A 22,197-nucleotide genomic window follows, 5' to 3' on the forward strand; every position below is an offset into this window, starting at 1 on the left:
CCATCTTACTACAACAAATCACAGAGAAACTCAGATTACAACACAGACAGAGGGAATGGGACTTTATTCCAGACCCCAAGGAGGTGCGCCAGGCTTTAAAGACAATTTTTGTAGTGGCCAAAAAGTGATACTGCACTTTGCAGGTCCATCATGTGATGTCACTTGGTCCCTAAAGTACCCTTTCCCTTAGACTATTGGAAAGAGAAGTCTGTAAACCAGTGGATTCATTTCTTTGAGCATCAAATCCCCTGTGAAATGTCTCAATTTAAAATCAGGATTTGATCCATTTGGTCTGATAACTTTTGAAAAGTCTAGAAGAGCCACAAGATTAAGTTACTTATCCCCATTCAAGTTAGCAGAGCACTAAACCCAAAGTCAGACGCCCGGCCAGCAGAAGTTGGCCACTTGGCTGCATTTGGACACACGCGGCAGTGCATTCTCTGCTTAGGATGCCATCACTCTGCTATACCTTTACATAGCAAACAGTGGTTTGCTGCTATATTAATGCTCTGAATGTCCCATGTAAGACCTTAAAATCTCTGTGGGATGACTCTTTCATTTTAAGACTTTTTTAATAATAATAAAAATAATAATAAAAACTCATTATCAAATTTGAAGGAATGAACAGAAACTATATTTTAACAAGTGTTGTTAGCATTCTGTATGTGTTTCTGAAGCACAGCACCAGGCATCCCAGGATAGATTTTATTCTAAATACATATTTATTGAACATAACTTTTCCTGAATGAGCAGGCAGCTCATCAGACTCTGGTTTTATTGGTGAAGATATGAGAGGGGGGTGTCAGTGACAGAGTGGTCTGGCTCTCAGCAGCCATATTTGGTCACATAGCAATCTGAGCCTGTGCAGACTGTATTCCTTATAAATGCTCTGTCCACTGACTCTCACACTTCTTCTCTGCATTGCTGTCATCTCTATGTGTGTCAGTGTCTCAGACATGTTATTCTGCACAAGCAACAAACTGACGCGTTCAAGCATTTGAAAAGGCTAAGCCTCCTCATAGCTTACTGCTAAGCATCTGGTGTGTTCACTGTGGAACATGGAGCTTGGTAAAGCCAGAAATGTGTTCCTGCATGTGGAAAGAGTTCCATTTGGATTTTCCCAATGCCACGCTCTACACTGCAGCTACAGATTTTGTCTGTTGAAACAGCCTTGTGGTTTTCAAGACTTATTTTGATACCACTTTCTACAGTTAGAAATGTTAATATTGCTTTCATTAAGGGTTTTTAATATTAAACATCCAGTTATAAATGTTAATAAGTCATTGATACATAGATTATAGGTCAATCCAAGTAGTCATTAGGTCCAAACCAGTCTATGTCAATGTTAACTGGCAACCCAGTAGTTGTTCCCATGCTTATAACTGATCAATTCATTAATTAGTACATGTTGTAAGATTTATTAATCATACAACATGTATGATCATATTGATACACTGATTAGTTGACCCAGTGTTATGCTGAGAGGAGAAGAGAGCTGACCTTGATGTTGATCTGTAACTTCCCTGTGCTCATTTTGTGTGAATTGATGTTGTGAAGCAGTTGAGGAGGTGAAATGATGCATTTAACCTAAAATATCTAAAAGTTCATCGTTTGGAATCACTTCCAGTTGCTTAGACATGTGGGAGAGGATAATGTCACCCTGGAAAAAAATATGACATTGTCCATCTTTTTTTTTTTTTTTTTTTTTTTTTTTAAAAGTACACTAGTTTACATATCGTAGCTTTAATTTATGACACAACTTTGTCGATCTTTTTTTTTTTTTTTAAAGTACACTAGTTTACATTACATTATTAAAAAGTTACTGCGTACAATCCTTTATCAAAAGCACCTTACTATGAATTGGCATCTAACTTGTGCACTTCAGTATGAGTCTCACTGAAAAACAAATGTTCAAACTCTACAATAGCAGTACAACAAGCAAGCTGAGAGCCTCAGACCCAAGACAACACATGGAAACAATACTCATGTGTCTGCTGGAGTGAACCAGTGCTCTGTGGTACATCCTGTACTAGTGTGAGTTTTTTATGTAGAGACCAAAGCTTTGGGTAGGATTCCAGCCAGCTTGTGTGAGTTCACTGACAATCGAGGCTGATAACAATCTTTTATTAAAATCATATATCAGCCAGTCACTGTCATGTACTGCCGATAAGACAGAGACCATTGTTTTTATTATCTGTATTTGTTATCAGTCATTACAGGTGGATGAGCAATGAATATTTCCACTCTTGTGTGGGAGGATTTGATTTTGACTTACTTTAATGGAATGTGCCCTGCCTTAAAGACATAACAGCCGAATGGATTTTATCCTCCTTGGTTGTTTTCAACCTGACAAGAATGAGATTGATATCACTGACTGTGTACTTTAGTCCTGATGTCATCAGGTCAACATTTTCATTTGTCCAGTACCTTGGTTTACTGTCAAATACCTGCAACACTAATGACATCAGCCTCAGCTGTACTTAGTATTTAGTGCTATTAAGGAAATTTTAGCATGCTAACATGCTAAACTAGAAGGATGAACATGGTATAAACTTCCATTAACATGTTTGACTGCTAAGGATCAAAAACAAACTTTCAACCTCAACTTTTATCCATATTACATTTCGGTTTTCTTTAAAATGAAGTTTCCAGCCAAAAAGAACCACGTCTAAAGGCAAAAAGAGGGATTCAAATATACAAATGGGGATAACTATGTGCAACCCAACTGCCAGGAAAAATACTGCCATTGTAAGTTTCTGCAAATGGCATATAACTTACATTTATGCAGCCGTGGTACAGGAGGTAGAGCAGGTTGTCCACTAATCGGAAGAATGGCAGTTCAATCCCTGGCTCCTCCAGTCCACATGTCAAAGTATTCTCGAGCAAAATATGGAACCCCAGATTGTTCCCGACGGCTGTTACATCCACGTGTTAGTGTTTTAAAGAAAAAAAAATGAGTAGCAGGTGGCACCTTGTATGGTAGCCTTGGCTATGTTAAAATGATATGTATAAAAAGTAGGAATTTAATGTACATGTGCTTTGCAGGAAAGTACAGTGTCAACATTTTTTTCTGGCAACTGGGCTACTGTGCATGCACAGGCAGTCTCTTCTCAAAGGTCCTCATGGTTTCCCACTTGGTTATACACATAAACAACAGACAGAAATTAATGTGTTTAAACTCTGCCCTCTTTCTCACCTACACACACACACACCAAACACATTACCGCAGAGAGTAGGTGTCATTGTTGGTTTTAAGTAATGAAAATAAGGTGGGAAGGGGAAAGGTTTTTAGACCAACTTCCTGCTTCATGTTACACACCGACCTACTGTACTGTGTCCCAGATCTCAGCAAGTAAATTAAGTTGCAATAAGTTGAAATCCATTTAATGTGTTGTTCATGTAGCATGGCTTCTGCCATTGCTACCACCAGGCCCTCAGGAACGCTGTTCAGCCTTGCAGCCAAATTTTCAATCAACATATTGCAGCAAAAAGAAATCCTTAGAAGCTGAAATAAATTTGCCAGTAGACCACTATTATAGAAGAGACTTCTGTAAAACTGTTGATAGGACACGTCCAACTGCAAACAAGGTCAATTCTGACTCTTTCTATTGTGATATTTTTGATCCATGGAGGTTTTATAGTTGTACAACATTCCTCAAACCAAGAATTGTGATTTAAAAATCTGTGATGTCAGCAAAATTTAAAATCTATGAGCCGTGAAGGAAAGAAGGCCTTGAGAGAATTCCCTCAAATTTTGCAATAACATCCACTAGAACTCAGTAAAATTTAGTAGTCAAAGGTCAAAGGTCAAGGTCACTGTGACCTTGTCTGTCTTATTCTTGTGAAGGTGATATATCACAAAGAATTTCCTCAAATTGGCACAAACGTAAATTTGGACTCAAGAATGAAATGATTAGAATTTGGTGGTCAAAGGTCACTGTAACCTCACAAGAAATGTTTTTGGCCATAACTTTGGCCAATGTAGTTCATATTTATTGATGTTCACTAGTTTATGATATTAATTTATGGATCAAAAGCATGTCCTGATTTGTTACTTTCTGACCATTAACCAGCGTTACATTGAGAAGAGAATAGAGTTGTCCTTTAGAAAGTTACCTCCAAAACTCAGACTTCCAAATTAGTTAAATACAGAAAGTTGTGTGGTATGTTTAATGGACAGGTATGTGAGGGACGCCACTGTCCTGATCTTGCTCACTGTCCTGCTCAAGAGACAGTGTTTCAGCTTGAGAATCATAGAATAGAATAGAATATTGTTTATTTGTCACTGTCACATGTACAACAAAAATTAAAGTGCCATCTTGTCAGTGCATCAACTCATAAAACTATATCATATAAAACCATAAGCAATATTAAAAAGAAGACAGCTAAAAATAAGTAAAAAGCAAACACAAAACCATACATTCTCTCCTCGGTCATTTGCACAATCTCTTATTGCACTAAAAACCTGTTAATTGCATTCTTGCTTTGTTAAGTGTGGTTATTGCAGTTGGGTAGAAGCAGTTTCAGAATGTTCATCCTTGTTTCCATTGATCTATACTGTCTGCCTGGTGGCAACAGTTCAAACAGGGAATGACCAGGGTGTGAACTGTCCTTTATGTTCTGGGCTTTTCTGAAACAACGGTAACTCCTTGGTTTTTGGGGTGTTAAGGAGCAGGTTATTCATCTTCCTCTATTCACCCTGATAATATTCAACAGAAAACATGTAATACTTGGGCATTTTCTCTGTGTGATGATATATTTAACCATACTTATTAAACCCCATATCTAACCATCACTCTCTTCCTGCTTGGCCTCTGTTCTCAGGGTGGAGTTCCAAAACAAGTTCTACTCTGGCCAGGGCTTCAAGTTTGTCCCCTTCTCATTTGAGAGCATCTTAGAGGGACGATTTGACGAGTGATCATCTCCTCCAGCAGAGTCCCCACCCTTCCCTCCTCTCTTCTGTGTTTGTGTGCATGAGTCCAAGTACAGCCCTCTGTCACCCTCTAGTGGTCATTTGTGGAACTTGTACTGTGTAATGAACGATAATGTGGTCCTTGTGAAGGGTTTTTCCAGTGCATATGTGCCAAGCTGTACCCATACTGGAGCTTCTATTGCTGTGGCACAGTACCATCACTGTACTCAGCACTCAGCACGTTCACCACTGCTCTAACAACATCTCCTCTGCCAGCTTTCCTCCTAAGATACCCATTACCAAACACACTCGGCGGGGTCTGTGTTCTTGTAGACGAAATTGGCTTAAAGGCAGTAGTGGACAAGTCGCCATTACAGCAGTGGCACAGCACTCATATATACACCCATAACATTGTAATGTATGCAAAGTGCTGTTTTCCAAGAAATCTGTCCTGTAGTACCTGTTAGGTTTTGAAAGTATAGTCACATTAAGGTTCTAATCTACAAAATGTAAACTTTTCAACAAAATTCAGCCCAGTTTTAACAGACAGCTAGATATCTTATCTGTTCTTTGCTGTTATCAGCTACTCCAACAACAAAGTGACACTTAAAATAGAAAGTGTTGCTGCTGGGTTAATGAGTTTGTCCACATAGCACTCTCACATCCAGACTGTGGAGGTTGGACAGAAGCACTACATTCATGTTATTTTTTCCCTAAATTCTGACTCACAACCCATGTCAGACTAGTACTTTGTGACTGTATGACATCCAGATTCACACAGACTAACTCCATCTGTCAGAGGCAACACATAAATAAACTTTGGTTTTTGGTGTTATGTCCTCTCCTGACAAACTGCACTTTCCAATTTGCTGGAGGAGGGCTGAGAAGTCTTGCCTGAGTGGTTCAGTGGTGTCAGGTCAGACAAACTGAACCAATCCAAATTTGAAATAAACTACACCAAACCTGTGTCCTGTGAAAGCACATTATGTATATGCACAGCTTGGAACAGTAAGGCAGTGGAAAAACCTTTGAAGAGTCATCCTGCTCATGAAAATGACTGTAAGATCAGCTGTGGACCATTGTAGAAATCCCAGTGTTTACTCAAAGCTTGAAGTTTTATTGCACCTCTGTTGTTCCATCCAAAAGAATTGACAAATCATCAGACAGTGCAGGGAATAACACAAGACAGAAGATCTGTTCTACAGTACATTTGTGTACAGTAAGGATACATTTCATAGGTAAATACAGTATTAAATGCCCAATCGTGGTAACTGCTGAAATCTCAGATTGTGGTGTTATTGCTACAAAGGGGTCTCACAAGCAGCATATTTGGAAGAGAAAATGAAGGCAAACTGTAATTGTGATTAAAGCTTACAGACCAACTTTCTGCCTCAAGTTTGACAGAGTCTCAGATCACAGCAGTTACTAAAATTAAGACTCAAGCTGCAATAAGAATAATATTATAATAATTATGCCACAACTACCACTTACAATGGGTTGTAAAGTGTAGTTTCTGTCATGAAGTGGCGTAATGTAGAGTTGGGCCATGATTTAACAGCTGGGAAGATTTGTAATATGACTAGCTGTGACAAAGCAATGTGACGCCTCTTAGTATTTGTTTAGTTAGTCCAGAAATCACATTGTTCATTCTAAACTCCAGTTTATAAAATATATATAATACTAAATAGAATATAGTATGGATCATATTGATACACTGATTAGTTGACCCAGTGTTATGCTGAGAGGAGAAGAGAGCTGACCTTGATGTTGATCTGTAACTTCCCTGTGCTCATTTTGTGTGAATTGATGTTGTGAAGCAGTTGAGGAGGTGAAATGATGCATTTAACCTAAAATATCTAAAAGTTCATTGTTTGGAATCACTTCCAGTTGCTTAGACATGTGAGAGAGGATGAAAATATGACATTGTCCATCTTTTTTTTTTTTTTTTAAGTACGCTAGTTTACATATCGTAGCTTTAATTTTTATTTTGTTGTGCAACATTGTTCAACAAATGACTTCATCTGTGAACCACATACTTGAGTTAAATAAGATAAAGACTTAAAAATGTGCTGTGCTGCAGTGAAACACCTCTCTTCTGTTCAAACTTAAGCACAGTTTGAATTCACAATAGCAATCATGTTGGTTTGATAATCAAAGTTATTGATACCGTATTTGATTTTCATTATTTTTATGATGTTGTTGGTGTTTACACGAAAGGTTTTGGTTAATTTGTATTCGCATTCTTATGCCAAAAGGCTGAAGAAGAAAAGAGGCTCAAAACAACACGTGCAACTGATGTAGGTCAGTGACTGGTGATATGGAAGCTAATGTGTCTGTGATCAATAATAAACAGAGACCAGGGGATTCACTATGTGTCCTGTTGTTTTTTTTAAAAAAAGCATTTAAATCAGGTCAAACATAAGGCCTGCAGGCTAGGACCAGCCCTCCAAAGGGTCTGATCTGGCCCCGTGGTTGACTTTGCAAAGATAATATTGGTGCACTTATGAAGACCTTAGGCCCAGATCACACAGAAAGTGTTTTAGCAGCTGGAGTTGGCTTTTTGTAATTGTTTTTAATGAGAATGAAGCTTTTTGCTCGATGTTTTTGCTTTGCTACATGCCTCGGGTTTTTACGCTCCAGGCACCTGGCGTTTTTGCCAGAGCACCCTAAACTTCTCGAGTTGAAAAATATTCAACCCAGAGCCGCTGGGTCGATGTCATCTTCATGTTTTTTCCCAATTGTTCAGTGGAATGACTTGAGAGGCGGGCCTTCTATTTGCTGACAGCCTCTCACCCTCAACCAGAGCTAGAGCAAGTACCTTCTGCCTGTCCATTATAGGAACTACATACCAATACTGTGAAATACTGTGTAAGGCAGGGGATAACTGAACTCGCTTTTTTAACAGCTTCCACTTTAGTCTGGTGTGGTGATGACAGAATTACTACACAGCAGTGGAAATGTATGGAGAAATGCACATGTAATTACAGGGAGTAGTAGACTGACTCTCAGGCTGTTCATCATCTGCTCTGTAAATGGATAAATATTTTCAGAATGTACGTCTTTACACTAAAAGAAAGGGAAACATTTGGAGGTGTTGTTATTTATAGGTTGTTATACAATAGTTTTACTGGTCTGGACCACTTGAGATCACTTGACCTTGGGGCACCTGAAAGCCACAGATCCACTGTATGGCAATGCATTTGTATTACACTGATTAATGACAGCAGTGTTAGGTAATGTGCAGCTCCAGGGTCATAACCAGAAGTTTATAACATAGAGGTCAAAATTTTCTAAAGACACCCCAATCCCTACAGAGCCCTGTGAAAAATGTCTATAAAATGTTTTTTTTTTTTCAGGCTTAATTAATTAGTCAAGCTGTTTAATTTTTACTTATTATTCATTTATTAAAACCTCTTTATGTTCCAAAGTTCTGGTCTTAAGAAAGTGCTGTCCTCACTGAATTGCACTGTTGCAGGCAAAATTATTGCATTTCATATCTCTGTCTCAAAATCGGGCACATGAAATTTCTTCTTCATTAACAAATGCAAAATATTACATGAATGTAGTTGAACTTAAAACTTCTTAGAAATCCAACGGCACACTCAAATGAATATATTTGAGGACTGGACAATAGGCCTATATATATTATAATATGTATTTTATCACATTTCATTTGTTTTGTACTGCATGTGTAGTATTTCTGATAATGACATATTGCGAGTTCGACTCCGGCTTGCAACCCTTTGCTGACAAAGCGAAGCAGCTTTTAACATTGCTGGTGAAGCAGTACGTCATCACTGCCGGCAGAGGGCGCTGAGCTGCAGCTGAAATGAGTCAACTTTAGAAACAAATAATCACAGAATGGAGCAGCGACAGAGAGCTGCGTCAAGCTCACGATATTTAGTTCAACCAATACCAGAAATTCACGTTTTTAATAATAAAAGTATTACATTTTAACAACTTCAATGAGTCGAGCATTTTAACCGTGAATATTCCAAGTTGTCTGACATTTAATCTGTCACCAATTTCATAATGTTGTCAATTTTGCAGAGGCCTAAATGTATGTTTTTAGAATATAAAAGTACAAAAAGAGGTTAATGTTAGTGTGAGGGCCTCCACCATAAACTAGTTTTTGGAATTATAGAACTTACTCTTTGATGGTTAAAAGTTAAAAGTTGAAGATGAAATCCTGGAGCTAAAAAAAAAAAAAAAAACAAAAAAAAAACCAACCCTTGTTTTTTCCACTCTTGTCATGCATGCTGGTTAGTTCATGCAAACGGTTTATTTTTGGCCAAATTATAAATAAGACATAGAACAAAGTGTTTTTGATGAAATATCACTATTTTAAGTTCAGATTATGTTATGTGTTTTTGTTTGTTTGTTTGGGGTTTTTTTTTCTGATGGAATAGTGCTGATTATGTGTCCAGTGACTGTCAGAAATTTAAATCCAATGTTAATTTCTGATTTTACAGCTTCTGGCTGTGATAAATGGTGTTATTTTGGTCATTTTTAAAGAAAAATGCGATTTGGAAGGCATGATTTCTTTAAAAAATCGGCAGTAAAATAAATACAAAATACAACCTTTGACATTTGTATGCCCCTCCCCTAAGCCAAAATAATAACAAAAAAAGACATTCAGCAGTGCTTTAATGTTATTTGACTTGCCTCCCCCTTTCTGCATCACCCCTTCCCTTGTATAAGTAACGAACAATCCCTTATGCCATTACAATTCTGAAACATAAGTAACAAATACAAAAATTATTGAAACATTGTGAATCAGCAACAGATATTTTATTAAATTACATGTTCTTACAGGTATATATTAGGACAGTTTTTCGTTCTTGGTCTTTCTTAAAGTTATAACACAGATGTCCTTGTTGCTTTACATTTAAATTGCTTTAACTTTGCTTTTATTTTTGAAAGGTTTGACCGGAACATCGAGGTTGTTATCGTAGCTAGCTTGGCGCTGCTGTCCGACATGAGTTCAGTGGTCTGTGGAATGTTTGGTTAAGTAGAAGTGCACGGGCTGGTAATGAAAGTAATCTTGTAGTGGTAAAAGTGCTTTAAATAAGTTCCTGAACGCTAAATAAGATCGATGATCTGATCGGAAGGAGCAGAGGAGGATCTACGGAAACTGTTGGAACATTAAATTTAAAGTCACGTCGGAACAAAAAGGAAGACAACGGGCGAACAGTGAATCCGGTGGCATTTATCATTCAACCCCATCGGAACTGGTTTCCCTGTAAGCTGACGTTAGTTGTGGTAAGATCTATATGGTTCCGTCCTCGCCTTCCTGGGAACAAAGACGCCAAATGTGTCCTCTGATGTTTCATGGTAAGTGCTGCGGCGAAGTCCCATCGCCACTCTTTCCAAAGCCAAACTCCATTTGGAAATCTTTGTATTCAGAGAGCGCTGCTTACAGACTGACTTTAGCTCCGTAGAGCAAAAGGGGGAAATGGATTGGTATTGAAATTATGCTACTCTTCAGAACATCGCAGATTTATTTATGCAATCAGCATAGCCTATATTTTAATTAAAAATGTTGGAAACGGCGTCTTTAAGTAATCACATTTTCAACGTTGACGTCCACATCTGTAACGTTACGCAGTAACGTTCACCACATGTAACGTTAAACGTGTAAATGTGATGAAAATGAGAAATACTCGGGAAATTCTATGTATGCCGAATTTAACAACGTGTTTCTTTGACTCGAAAAAATAAGTGTACCATAAATAAACGACATGTAACACTGCGTATAAACAAGTTCATCTTTAATTGTTGTGTTTTACAACGGAAGTAGCATAGCTGTTTGAAAGGCAACTTACAAGAGCTAGCTAAAGTGCTGGCATTAAAACACTGAAGGCAATGTCTCCAAGCAAAGTGTCAGGTGCAGAGGCATGGCTGCACTGTGCCCTTTAAAAACTGTTGGAAATATCACCTGGAAATGAATGAGTGTATCTTTGCGTCTGTAGCCTATGTGGAAGAGACTGTAGTCTTACCAGTAGGATAACTATTGGGTTTTGGCTCATTATTGAAACTCTTCAAATAAACTTTGAATGCGCAAGTGTTCTAAGTATGCCTTCAACTGCTGCCTGAGGAATTCATGCATGTTAGCCATGCATGTTAGTCCTAAAAATAGGAGTCCAAAAATATTAGTTAACACAGACAACTCTCTCCTAAATCCAAAAACTAGAGTGCTAAAACTAATTTGTGATGTCACTGGGTATAACTGAATTGTGAAAGATGTTCTAGATGACAGAGAGAGCACCCAAGAAAATGGGGGCAGCAGGCCAAACAAAGTACTCCAGACATTTCTCTCCCCAGCAACTTTTTCCAGCTCCTCCTGGGGGATCCTGAGGCGTCCCCAGGCCAGATGAGATACTGTATGTAACCCATCCAGCGTGTTCTGGGTCTCACCTGGCCCCTGTCGAGGCGAAAGAGCATTGCCTCGTAAGCCTAGTTCACATTACACGATTTTCACCGCCATTTTGACGTTGTTTGGGTCAGAGGTGAGTCAGCAGCTAGTCTGCCACGACAAGTCCTCATGTGTGAACAAGCCTACGAGCAAGTCACCCCCTCGTCTGCGACTGGGACTGGATATCTGGCATGCTAGAAAACTGGAGAAGTGTGACACGACTGACAAAGAGCATTAGCCAATGAGAGGCGGGATATGTCCCACGTCAGCATGCAGGAGGATGGAAGAAATGTGAGCAGGACAAGCCGCAGGGTTGCCAGGTTCGCTTATTAGCCGCGACTTTGGGCTTGTGTTTTTTGTAAAGTCGCTTACAAATATTGGTAGTCACGGGTTGCAGTTTTTTGGGCTTGTTTCTGAAGTGGAGTTGCTTATTTGGGCTTGCTCTCTAAACATCGCCTTTTTTCTATATGTATCCGTCGCTTTTTTTGGGCTTGTTTCCATAGCCCTATCCATGCCTTTACGATGTGTCGTCTCCAAGTTAATAAAACGTAGTTAGGTGCCATCACCGCGTTATCTGGGGCTCTGTCGGGGAGGGCTCGGTAGAGAAATCTTATGGTGTGCACACACAGGTGGTAACGCAGTTGGCGAGACTCCCGATGACAGAAACACACGTCGCCAGGTATGAATACTCAAAAGATTACGATAGTCTTTGCGATGCAAAATCAGAGTGATAATCATGTAATGTGTAACTAGCCTTTAGGGATGCACGATAATATCGGCACATCATCGATATTGGCCAATATCGGCTTTAAAATTAACTATCAAAAACGGCCAACATGGTTTTTGCTATTTTGCACAATGAATAAATATTATGTGAAGAGCATTGTATTTCATGTCTCCATCTGCTGGTGGGTCATCACAATAAGAGTACGCATGCATAATATGATGTTAATTCCACTACAGAAGAGACTTGATGATCACTAAAATTAGATAGGGAAAAATAGTGGATATATCGATGTTGGTATTGGTTATTGTTCAAATGAGTTGTCTCATATCGGCATATTGGATATTGGCAAAAATCCAATATTGTGCATCCCTAGTGGCTTTACTCTGAGCTCTCTCTTGATGTCTGAGCTCCTCACCCTATCTCTAAGGCTGAGCCCAGCCACCCCATGGAGGAAACTCATTTCAGCCACTTGTATCCACAATCTCATACTTTCGGTCATTACCCAGAGCTCATGACCATAGGTGAGGACTGGGACGTAGATGGACCAGTAAATCAAAAGCTTTGCCTTCTGGCTCAGCTCTCTCTTCACCAGTCCAGCACAAGCAGTCACTGCAGACGCCACACCAAACTGCCAATCCATCACACACTCCATTTTACCCTCACTCATGAACAAGACCCTGAGATACTTGAACTCCTTTGCTGGGTGCAGTAACTCACTGACACTTGTGAGTATATGGATCCATTTTCTGTTTCACAACAGAGAACACTATAATGAGATAAATGTTAATTGAGTATAAAAAAGAAAGCAAACATTCTGTGGGTCCACCAAAATAGTCTCCCATTCATTGTTTTTGGAGCAGCTCCAGACTTTATACCCTTCGACATCACAAGTTTGAGACTTCCTTCTCTAGTTTCTGGCTTTGAGAGAGAGGAGCTCATGTTCATAAATATTGATTTAACTTTTATAGGCAATGGGAATAACCTAATGAAATTCTAAATAAAGGTGTTGTTCCCTTTTAATGTCGTTTTTATGATCATTGTATTATAGGTTATTGCTTATTGCTCTCTTCACTTGCCCTTCCACAGTTACACACTGTCCTTTTTTGAGGTTATAGGTCAGCTACAGAACAGCAGCCCTGAAAACTGTAGGAACTTCAGAGTCATGCCCATGAACAGAATTCCACTTATCTTAAAAGATGCCTTTTTTCCTCACAGTTTAGGCTAATGGAAAACAATGAATTAAGCTTAATGGTTGGTGGCTGTGTGGCATTGAAATAAAGGAGGCAACTTTCTGTTGCCTCCTTTGTCTGTTTCCTCTTTGTGATCACCAGGGATGAGCACCAAATTCTGGGCCTTATGCATAACACTAGGGCTGCCACTAACGATTATTTTCATTGTCGACTAATCTGTCGATTAATTCTTCGATTAGTCGACTAATCATTTCATCGAAAAATGTGTTAAAATGTTGAAAAATGTCGGTCTGTCTCGCCCAAACCCCAAAATTACGTCATCTAATGTCTTGTTTCATACTCACGCCAAAGGGTTTTAGTTCATTGTCACGAGAGAGTGTGTAAAGCTGCCAATATCTGAACGTAAGAAGCTGCAGTAAGAATATTTTGGGGTACATTTATAGTGCTTTTCTATGAAAAATGACTCAAACCAATTAGTCGACTACTAAAATAGTCACCGATTATTTTAATAGTCGATTAGTCATCAATTAGTCGACTAATCGTGGCAGCCCTACATAACACAGGGTGCTTCCACTATTTTTTGATACAAAGTTGATCGTTTTAACCAAGTCATTCTCCAGTTTTAATTTAATTATGGCACTAATTTTTTAGAAATAAAAAAATGCAAACAAAACCAAACTTAAATCCATTGATTATTTTTCTAATAGTTTTCTGCAAATTTATAAATATATGAATCCACTCACTGTTGACTAATTGTTTGATAACTAATCTGCTGCCAACCCCCAAAAAACAGCTTTTAACTGTTAACAGAGAGCTTTACAAAAACATCCTGAAAACACTGTGGACACATGTCGCTTTCACATGTATACAAAGTCAGTTCATCCTTGAGCTGAGATTTGAAGCACAGCCTTTCTGATGCAACCAGTTAATCTGCTCCAGTCTATGAGGAGGCCTGGCCGTCAGATGTGACTCCTGTGAAATGATTGCTGTCACTGACTGATGACTTGCCAAAATTAGAGTGTATGTGACATGGAGTACAGCCTGTCTGCTGCTAGTGGGGTTCAATGGGGACTTCTGTCCTCCATTTCAGAACTAAATGGGGCCCTGTGTGGGGGACAGAAAGCAGTATTGGAAACAGATGTGTGGGGGTTTCTATTTTGAGGGGGCACAAAACAAGTGGGCTCCAGTGAGCTGTAAAATGGGCTATTAGAAAGGTTCCTCACAAAACAAATGAGTTGGTGTGAAGATGACAGTGAGAATATGTATTTAAAAGTGAATATCTTTAATACTTTCTGAAGCAAGCAGTAAAATATGAGTGTTTTTTTGCTTTGAGTGAACATGCTACGTACATATAGGCAATATATACAAGTAAAGGTAACATTTAATATAATGGGTCTGTAATTTCCTAATCATTTCCTAGAATTTTACCACAAATAACTATTTAATTTAGAAATGATTCTATGGAAATAATGGTCTAATAGAGACAGCTATTTTTAATGGTTTTCCATTCATTTAACTGAATAAGAGAGAAGTGTTAAAGTTTGATCCTTTATTGTAGCTATAAGTTTACAGTTGGACATTTAAAAGGACTTAAAGTTCATTATTTGCATTCTGCATATTTGATTTAAGTCTAAAGGAAGTTATTTGCATAAATGCATTGAAATTTGCATAATTACTAGTTTATTACACATGATTTGTGATTGATACTGTAATCTGATAAACAGTAAGTTTATTGTTCACCAATGCAAATAAATTACCCAAGATGCATTGCGAGTTCTATACCAGAATGCTTTGCAACACAACGTGAGTTGAGATTATTGAGATGAGATGCTAGTCTGCACAAGATACGAGTGATTCTGCTACGTAAAAGTTCCAGTTTTTAAACCCGGCTTCCAGTTGACCATTTATTTCACTGGCTAGTTAGAATGTCAGAACATCCTTGTTACGCCGTAAGGTGAACACAGTTATCGTTTCATCTCGTTCCGACATCTGGGGACTACACGATTTTTACTTCATAAAAAAGATCGATACATGTTCAGCTAATCAGCGGGAGTTCGTAGCTCATAACCCCGCAAGAGTGATCGGGGTCGTAATTCAGCACTTTTTCCGTCTGAGCATATTGATCAGTTTTTTTTCAGTTACCTAACTAACATTGTTGCAGTGGTAGCGACTTGTCAACAAACGGCACTTACCTTTCATTCATAATGGCCACGCCCTTAGTTATGCAGAACTTTAACCCTCAATAATTTTTAAATTATATAAAACTTCAAACTTGGCTTCATTTTTCAGCCCCAGAGGTTGCTACTTGCTCTGCTCTCTCTCTGCTGAAGTTAGAACAATATGTTATTGAGGTGCTGAATAAATCCTAAGAATATGAACATGCTTCCTCGTTTAATCTTCCCCTTTTTCTGTGCAGGATTCCATGTGATGGTGTGAGGATGGGACAGGGTGGTGCTGGAAGTGACTGCAGCCCTGGAGGCTGATGAACCCGCTCCATTGGCCAGTCAGGATGCACATAGCCTCAGTGGGTGTCAGCAAGTTCTGCTTCCTGTTTTCTCTTGCATTCTGTGCCCTCCTGCTTTTGCTCATCCCCAACCTCCAGCCCCCAGCGCGCCAGGTCGACCTGCCTCAGCCCCGACCCCAAGTCAGACCCGTGCAGGCAGGCCCATCACACCATGTCGGGGTTCCAGCAGTGTCTGTCCACACAGGGGAAACACGCTCTGCCACAGAGCTAAACAGAAGCTCAGCAGGGCAGGGGAGATCCATCAAGACTGAAGGTAGTAGGAATGATATCAATAGCCCCAAAAGGGGGATGGACTCTGAGAGAGGAGCTCTGTCTGGAGGAAAGGGTGGTAGACTTTCAGGGTCTAGATCACGGGACCTTTTAGAGTTAAAGGACATTTTTATTGCAGTAAAGACTACCAGGAAGTATCACAAGTCCAGATTGGAGCTGCTGATTCAGACCTGGATTTCCCAAGCTATAGAACAGGTGAGAGCTGGAGTTTGTTACCGTTTTTGGCTGGACTGCAGCATGTGAGGCCAGCCCTATTAATGCGTGAGTGCATGAGTGAGTGACTGAGTGACTGAGTGAGTGGCCCCTTTTACACTGCTGGATTTTCGGTGAATGTTGGGTCGTTTTGCAGGCAAGCTGCGAGTGTTAAGACACACAAAGCCGAATTGGCGAGTTTAGTTGGGTTAACATATTGTCACACACTGAGCTACACGTTTTGTTACTTGCTCACGTCCCCCATTGCCCTGAAAAAGGCACATGCTGTATGAACAAAAGTAGGAAGGTGGCATTTCACTGCATTCCACAATTTTTTTTAATACTGCCAATGCTGAATGAAGACTGATTGGGCTTTCCTGCAAAGTTGCACAATTCCTATTTTAAAAGAGTGAGTGAGTGAGTGAGTGAGTGAGTGAGTGATGAAGTTAAACCATTGGTTGGAGTGATGACTTAAGTGTTGGTGTTTCCCCATTAGATGTTTTTTGTTTTTTTGTTGGCTGATTAAGCTGTGGATGCTGACGGCAGGGTCCTGCACAGGTCAATTTTTGAAAACCCACACCTGCTCATACATGTAAAGCTCAGACATAATGACTAATAAGTAATAAGTTGGTCTGGTACTAAGTCAAATGAACAAACAATATTTGTTTGTTCATTTTCTGTAGCCACTATTACATTAGCATAAAAGCATAGTGGAATTAACAATCTAGCTAGCTAGGGCCAGCCCCGGTCAAAATGGCAGTTTTTGATGGAGTAAGGATCAGCTCAGCAGTTCGTTTAAAGAACAGCTGTGTCTGTATGACTCAAGCCTTAAATTTATTTAAATGTTACTTACTAATACATGTTATAATGTCAGAACCACAGAGGGTCAGATAGGAGTAGAGGGTGGAAATCAGACAGGGATTGAAACTGAAGTGAATATTACGTGTCACAGTGTTGGAACGGGTGCCTCCACAATGACAAATTCTGCTTTTGGTATTTGGCACTGACACAACATTTCACAAAATATCATTATCGGTGGAACTTGGCTCTGATAGTGGCTGCTGGCTTCGCAGTTTCCACCAGCCACAAGGGAAAGTGCATTCCACACTGGAGTGGGGTGAAGAGGAGAGGGTTGTGTTGAATGCAGAAAAATGGAGTTTACCAGCGGGTACAGCTCAATTCAGTCAAGGGTAAGCAAAAGTCATGGCGAAAGTCTGTGACTGGGTATATGCCACCGCTTCCTGTTTCACATTATAAGTCCTTGTTGCATAAAGTAATCTTACGTTTCATACATGGTACAGCCATATCCAAGGTTTTGATCTGACCTTGTCTTGTTAGATGTAGCTGCAACAGACTTGTGCTCACTGTAGAGCTGGACTATCCTGAAAAATATGAGTCATCATTTGAGTCATTTATCAAGCAAAATATTTAGATTAGAAGGTTCAGCTTCTCAAGTTTTTTTTATGCCTCTGTGCCAGCAGTAGCCGTGCTCAGAGACATTATAGATCTGTTTCCACTGAGCAGTACGGTACAGTATGGTACAGTTCAGTTTGGTATGCTTTTTTCCGTTTCCACTGTGAAAAGTTGTGGATGGTACCAATAGAACCGCTCCATACCATTACCATTTTTGGTACCCTTCCTGTTGGTGTACTTAGCACACAGATCTGGTACTAAAGGAAGGAGCTGTGAACACTCCAGTCTGTTGATTGGTCAGTAGCGCACAGTCACTCTGCCCAGGGCTGAGTTGCGGCTGGTTTTGAAGCAGGAGCCACTGTTCGTATCGTGGAGAGTTTAATTAGTAGACTGTATCTATAAAATGAAAGGATATTTTGCTGCCTCTTACAGCCGGAGGAAAAAATAACTTCATTCACTGGGCCGACTGCCGGGGTTTTTAAGGTGGAACATTAACTTGTAATGTTACTTAATGCACGAGCTGATGACGTGACTCAATCAACACACCTTAGATATTCCATATGACAACTTTGACCATTACTTTAGTTTTTATATGACATACACTTTTAGTAATGAGTGGATGTTTAAGCGTTTATATGTATTAATGTTGGCCAGGTTATGTGAACTGCATTCTAATCCTTACTCGGAGAAAAAAAAGAGGGTCCTGTAGCATTGAGCTCCAGCAACACTAAACCCCTGAGCTTGCTTGAGAAGGAGTAAATATACAAACCTGCTATTTTTGAATATCCCATGGAGAGAGAATTTTAATGCAGCCTGTTCTATTTTGTTCTGAAAATGTGGGCATGCAGCCTTGTTCTGTGGATGATAAACGAGGTGCAGACTTTCATCTGTGTCACAGATAATGAGGAAATACAGTGAGGGCTGGACGGAGCAATGAGTGACAACAGCCCCGCCCACATTTAAGAGTACTGTTTGCAGTGGAAACACTAGGGTCTAGGTATCATGTCTGAAGGGTACTTTCAGTTCAGAGGTAAAATGTTTGGTGGAAACTGGGCTTATGTTTATGTAGTCAGTGCGCACGTACATCTGCCCCATCCTTGTGAATGAGATATCTCAAGAACGCCTAAAGAGAATTCCTTCAAACTTGGCACAAATGTCCAATAGGACTCAACAATAAACTGATTTGTTTTTAGGAGTCAAAGGGCAAAGTCACTGTGACCTTGTCTGTCTCATCCTTTGAAAATTTTGAGGGAATTTCTTCAACTTTAAATTTGACACAAGCATCCACTTGGACTCAGTGATGAACTTGATTAGTTTTTAGTGGTGAAAGGTCAAGGTTGCTGTGACTAAATCTGTTTCAGTCTTGTGAACATGATATCTCAAAAACACCTTGAGGGAATTTCTTCAAATTTGGCACAAACATTTACTTGGACTCAATGATGACCTGATTAGATTTTGGTGGTCTAAGGTCAAAGTCACTGTGACCTTGTCTGTCTCATTCTTGTGAATATGATATCTCAAGAACACCTTAAGAGAATTCCTTGACATAAATGTCTAATTGGACTGAAGAATAAACTGATTAGAATTTTGTGGTCGAAGGTCAAGGTCACTGTGACCGCACAAAATATGTTTTTGGCCATATCTATCTATTATTCAACGTCATATCTCTGGAACAGAAGGGGAGATAATTGGTCAGATACTGAACTGGTGACACACATTTTGGGTGTCCACCTTGAATCTGTGGTGTATCTCCCTCTTGAGCTTGCAGTTTGTATCTGTGTATTTGTAACGATTGTAACTGCGATTCAAAGTTTGACTTAATATGATTTTGGCTTTGGCTCAAAAGGATTAGATTTTTTTACCTGTTCACAAATTAAGGTCTGAAAAAAAAAAACCTCTTTAAATTTTATCAAGCAATACTGCAGAACATTATGTCTGCTGCACCAGTGACAGTCAACAGTCCCAGCGATGCACTGGGTAACATTTTAGCTTGTTATCCAAGGAGAATACATTATCATTGAAATGCTGCTGGCTGAGTATTGATTACCTCTGTTCCAGGGTCAGTGTCATCCATCTCACTCTAGCATTTTCATGGGCACATGCCCTTGTGAACTACAGTGAGCCAGAGCTTCAGAATTTGCATTACATAGCATTATATCATTTTGGAACATATATATCCAAAGTAACTTTAATATAGGAACACGTGCAAACCCTTAGGGCCGCTGGTTTATGGCAAAAATCATTATCATGATTATTTTTGCACTAGATTGCGATTACGATTACGGTATGTAACAGGATTACTCATTCACCTAAGGCTCTCTTTACGTCATCTTGGCTCAAGGTGAAAAAAACATGCCACAGCCCGGCTGATAGTGAATTGAGCTTTTAGGGACGGGTGAAAAGGCAACATTGTAAAGGAAAGGGTGTAAATAAAACGTATGAGTTATAATAAAATTCACACCTTGTACATTTGTCATAAACAGGGAAAGTAATTATAGAGACCCAAACTGTCTTTTGTACCAGGCTGTAAACATGTTTATTTCTGTTGTAAAGTTGGACATTTTTACAGGGGGGTCTATGGAGATTGACAGGCTTCTGGAACCAGCCTTAAGTGGCCAGACAAAAACTGCGATTTTCTGCACTTCCATGTTGGCTTCAATTTTCAGCCACATAGGTTGCCGCTCAACCACGGACCTTAATTTAAGCGGTTAATCAAAAATCCATTCAAACAACCCATTGACTTTGAGACAAGGGAACCAGGAGTGAAAAAATGCTAACTCGTTTCCAGGTTTTAAGATTCACTGGTGCACCACTTTGTTGGTTTTCTGCTATGTATAGTTCAATCTTACACCTCTTTATCTTTTTAAAGGTTAACTTAATCAAATTTAACCAGCTCTGTCATCACAGTGTGGGTACTATGTGCAGATGAATAGTGTTTGGCTTTCCCTTGTGCCGCAAGCAATTGAAGCTCCCCACTGCCTACTGGCAAACTTTGATAAGGTGTTTCATATAACTTGGTGGACTTTTTGCGACAGATGGGTGGGGAGTTCCAGGCACTTGCAGCACGAGAGGAATGCAAACACTGTTCATCTGCACACACTGACAATATTGTGATGACATAGAGCTGGTTCAAAATTGGTAAAGATTCCCTTTAATGTACATAACTAGAAGTTGCAGTCTTAAATTCTAGCTAGCATACAACTTGACATTATTTCAACACAAAATAAATCACATTTATTTGCAGCTCCCAGTCCAAAACCCCACCTTTAGACATGCATTGCTAAATTCTGTGGTTATGAAATATAATCACCCTTCATAATCCCTGTTACCCAAGAGCTGAACCATCCAAACTGGCTGCCAGGGGTGTGGTACATGAGCTGAAAGCTCTCTATAATGATTCATCAGTTGTGATCATAAAAGATATCAGCTGCATGCAGGGCACATCATTGAATAAATAAGCAGCTGTCATATAAACACATTCCTTTTGCATGTAGCAGCTCCTGTGGTGACAGAGTGAGGTGAGACACAGAGAGCAGCGGGGCTTCACGACCATGTGGAGTCCACCAGTTTATGTTGGGATTTAGCCTTCTACAGTGATGTTACTGCTAATGGATTTGGCTGTTGCCTGCACACACCCTGTTGTCTGTCCGTTAGTTTGTGTGGTTTATAGGGTGTTGCCGTATCACCATCAGATTCCTCTGTGATGCCGTTAGAGGTTGTCCTCTTTGGCATTTAGTGGAACCACAGGACATTTATCAGAAAGTAAATCTTGCATCTGCTTTGTCAGAATCTCCTCTGTTGAATCAAGTTGTTTATAGGTTGTTTGTAGAAGTATTCTGCAGTTTAAACAGACAGCTGGGTTACTGCAGTGTGTAAGTTGGATCAGCATAGCGCAGTTTTAAACCACGGTCTTATTTTAGTGAAATGAGTTGCTCATACTCATGCAAAGTCATGTCCTTTCCTAAATTTACTGCTGCTGGGCTATATGGGTCTCTAACATATTCATTCATTAGCTCATTTTCCGTAACCACTTACCCTGTGGTTCGTGGGGGGCTGGAGCCTATCCCAGCTGACATTGGGTGAGAGGCGGGGTACACCCTGGATAGGTCACCAGACTATCACGGGGCTGACACTTAGAGACAGACAATCATTCACACTCACATTCACACCTACGGCCAATTTAGAGTCACCAATGAACCTAGAACCCAGAGAGAACCCACACTGACACGGGGAGAACACGCAGACTCCGCACAGGTGGGATCCCCTACCCTAGGGTTCAAGCCCCTCACCCTGGGTTAAAATCAGGAACCCTCTTGCTGTGAGGCAACCTTTGCAGATGTCCACACAGTCAGTACAATTACATGACAGTAGAGAACATTGATTTGTTTTGTTAGTCTGACTGAAATTGTACCAAATCAAATTTCTCAAATTCAGACTAACACACCTGGATAATGCAAGTGGGAGTTGAATTACTCCTGCATGTATACAGTCAAGTGGACCCAAATTGGTGCAGGTGCTCTGCAAATGCTCCACAGTGTCTGCACCTGGTTTTGA

General features: G+C 39.8%; 2 protein-coding genes across 3 annotated transcripts in view; both read left to right on the forward strand.

The window, feature by feature from the left end:
* The window catches only part of atp6v0a1b (ATPase H+ transporting V0 subunit a1b), a 50,357-nt gene extending 44,519 nt beyond the window's left edge, over window positions 1-5,838 (forward strand). For both annotated transcript variants that reach the window (XM_049563878.1, XM_049563879.1), the window contains exon 22: window positions 4,825-5,838. In XM_049563878.1, the coding sequence (XP_049419835.1) occupies window positions 4,825-4,918 (94 nt within the window). In that variant the 3' untranslated portion in view covers window positions 4,919-5,838. The remainder of the gene's footprint in view (window positions 1-4,824) is intronic.
* Window positions 5,839-9,875: 4,037 nt separating this feature from the next.
* Window positions 9,876-22,197, forward strand: part of rfng (RFNG O-fucosylpeptide 3-beta-N-acetylglucosaminyltransferase) — a 28,498-nt gene continuing 16,176 nt past the window's right edge. Inside the window, exons 1-2 of the mRNA XM_049563918.1 lie at window positions 9,876-10,246; window positions 15,661-16,233. Of these exons, the coding sequence (XP_049419875.1) occupies window positions 15,727-16,233 (507 nt within the window). The 5' untranslated portion in view covers window positions 9,876-10,246; window positions 15,661-15,726. The remainder of the gene's footprint in view (window positions 10,247-15,660; window positions 16,234-22,197) is intronic.

Source organism: Epinephelus fuscoguttatus, linkage group LG20 (assembly GCF_011397635.1).
Source record: "Epinephelus fuscoguttatus linkage group LG20, E.fuscoguttatus.final_Chr_v1".
NCBI lineage: Eukaryota > Metazoa > Chordata > Actinopteri > Perciformes > Serranidae > Epinephelus > Epinephelus fuscoguttatus.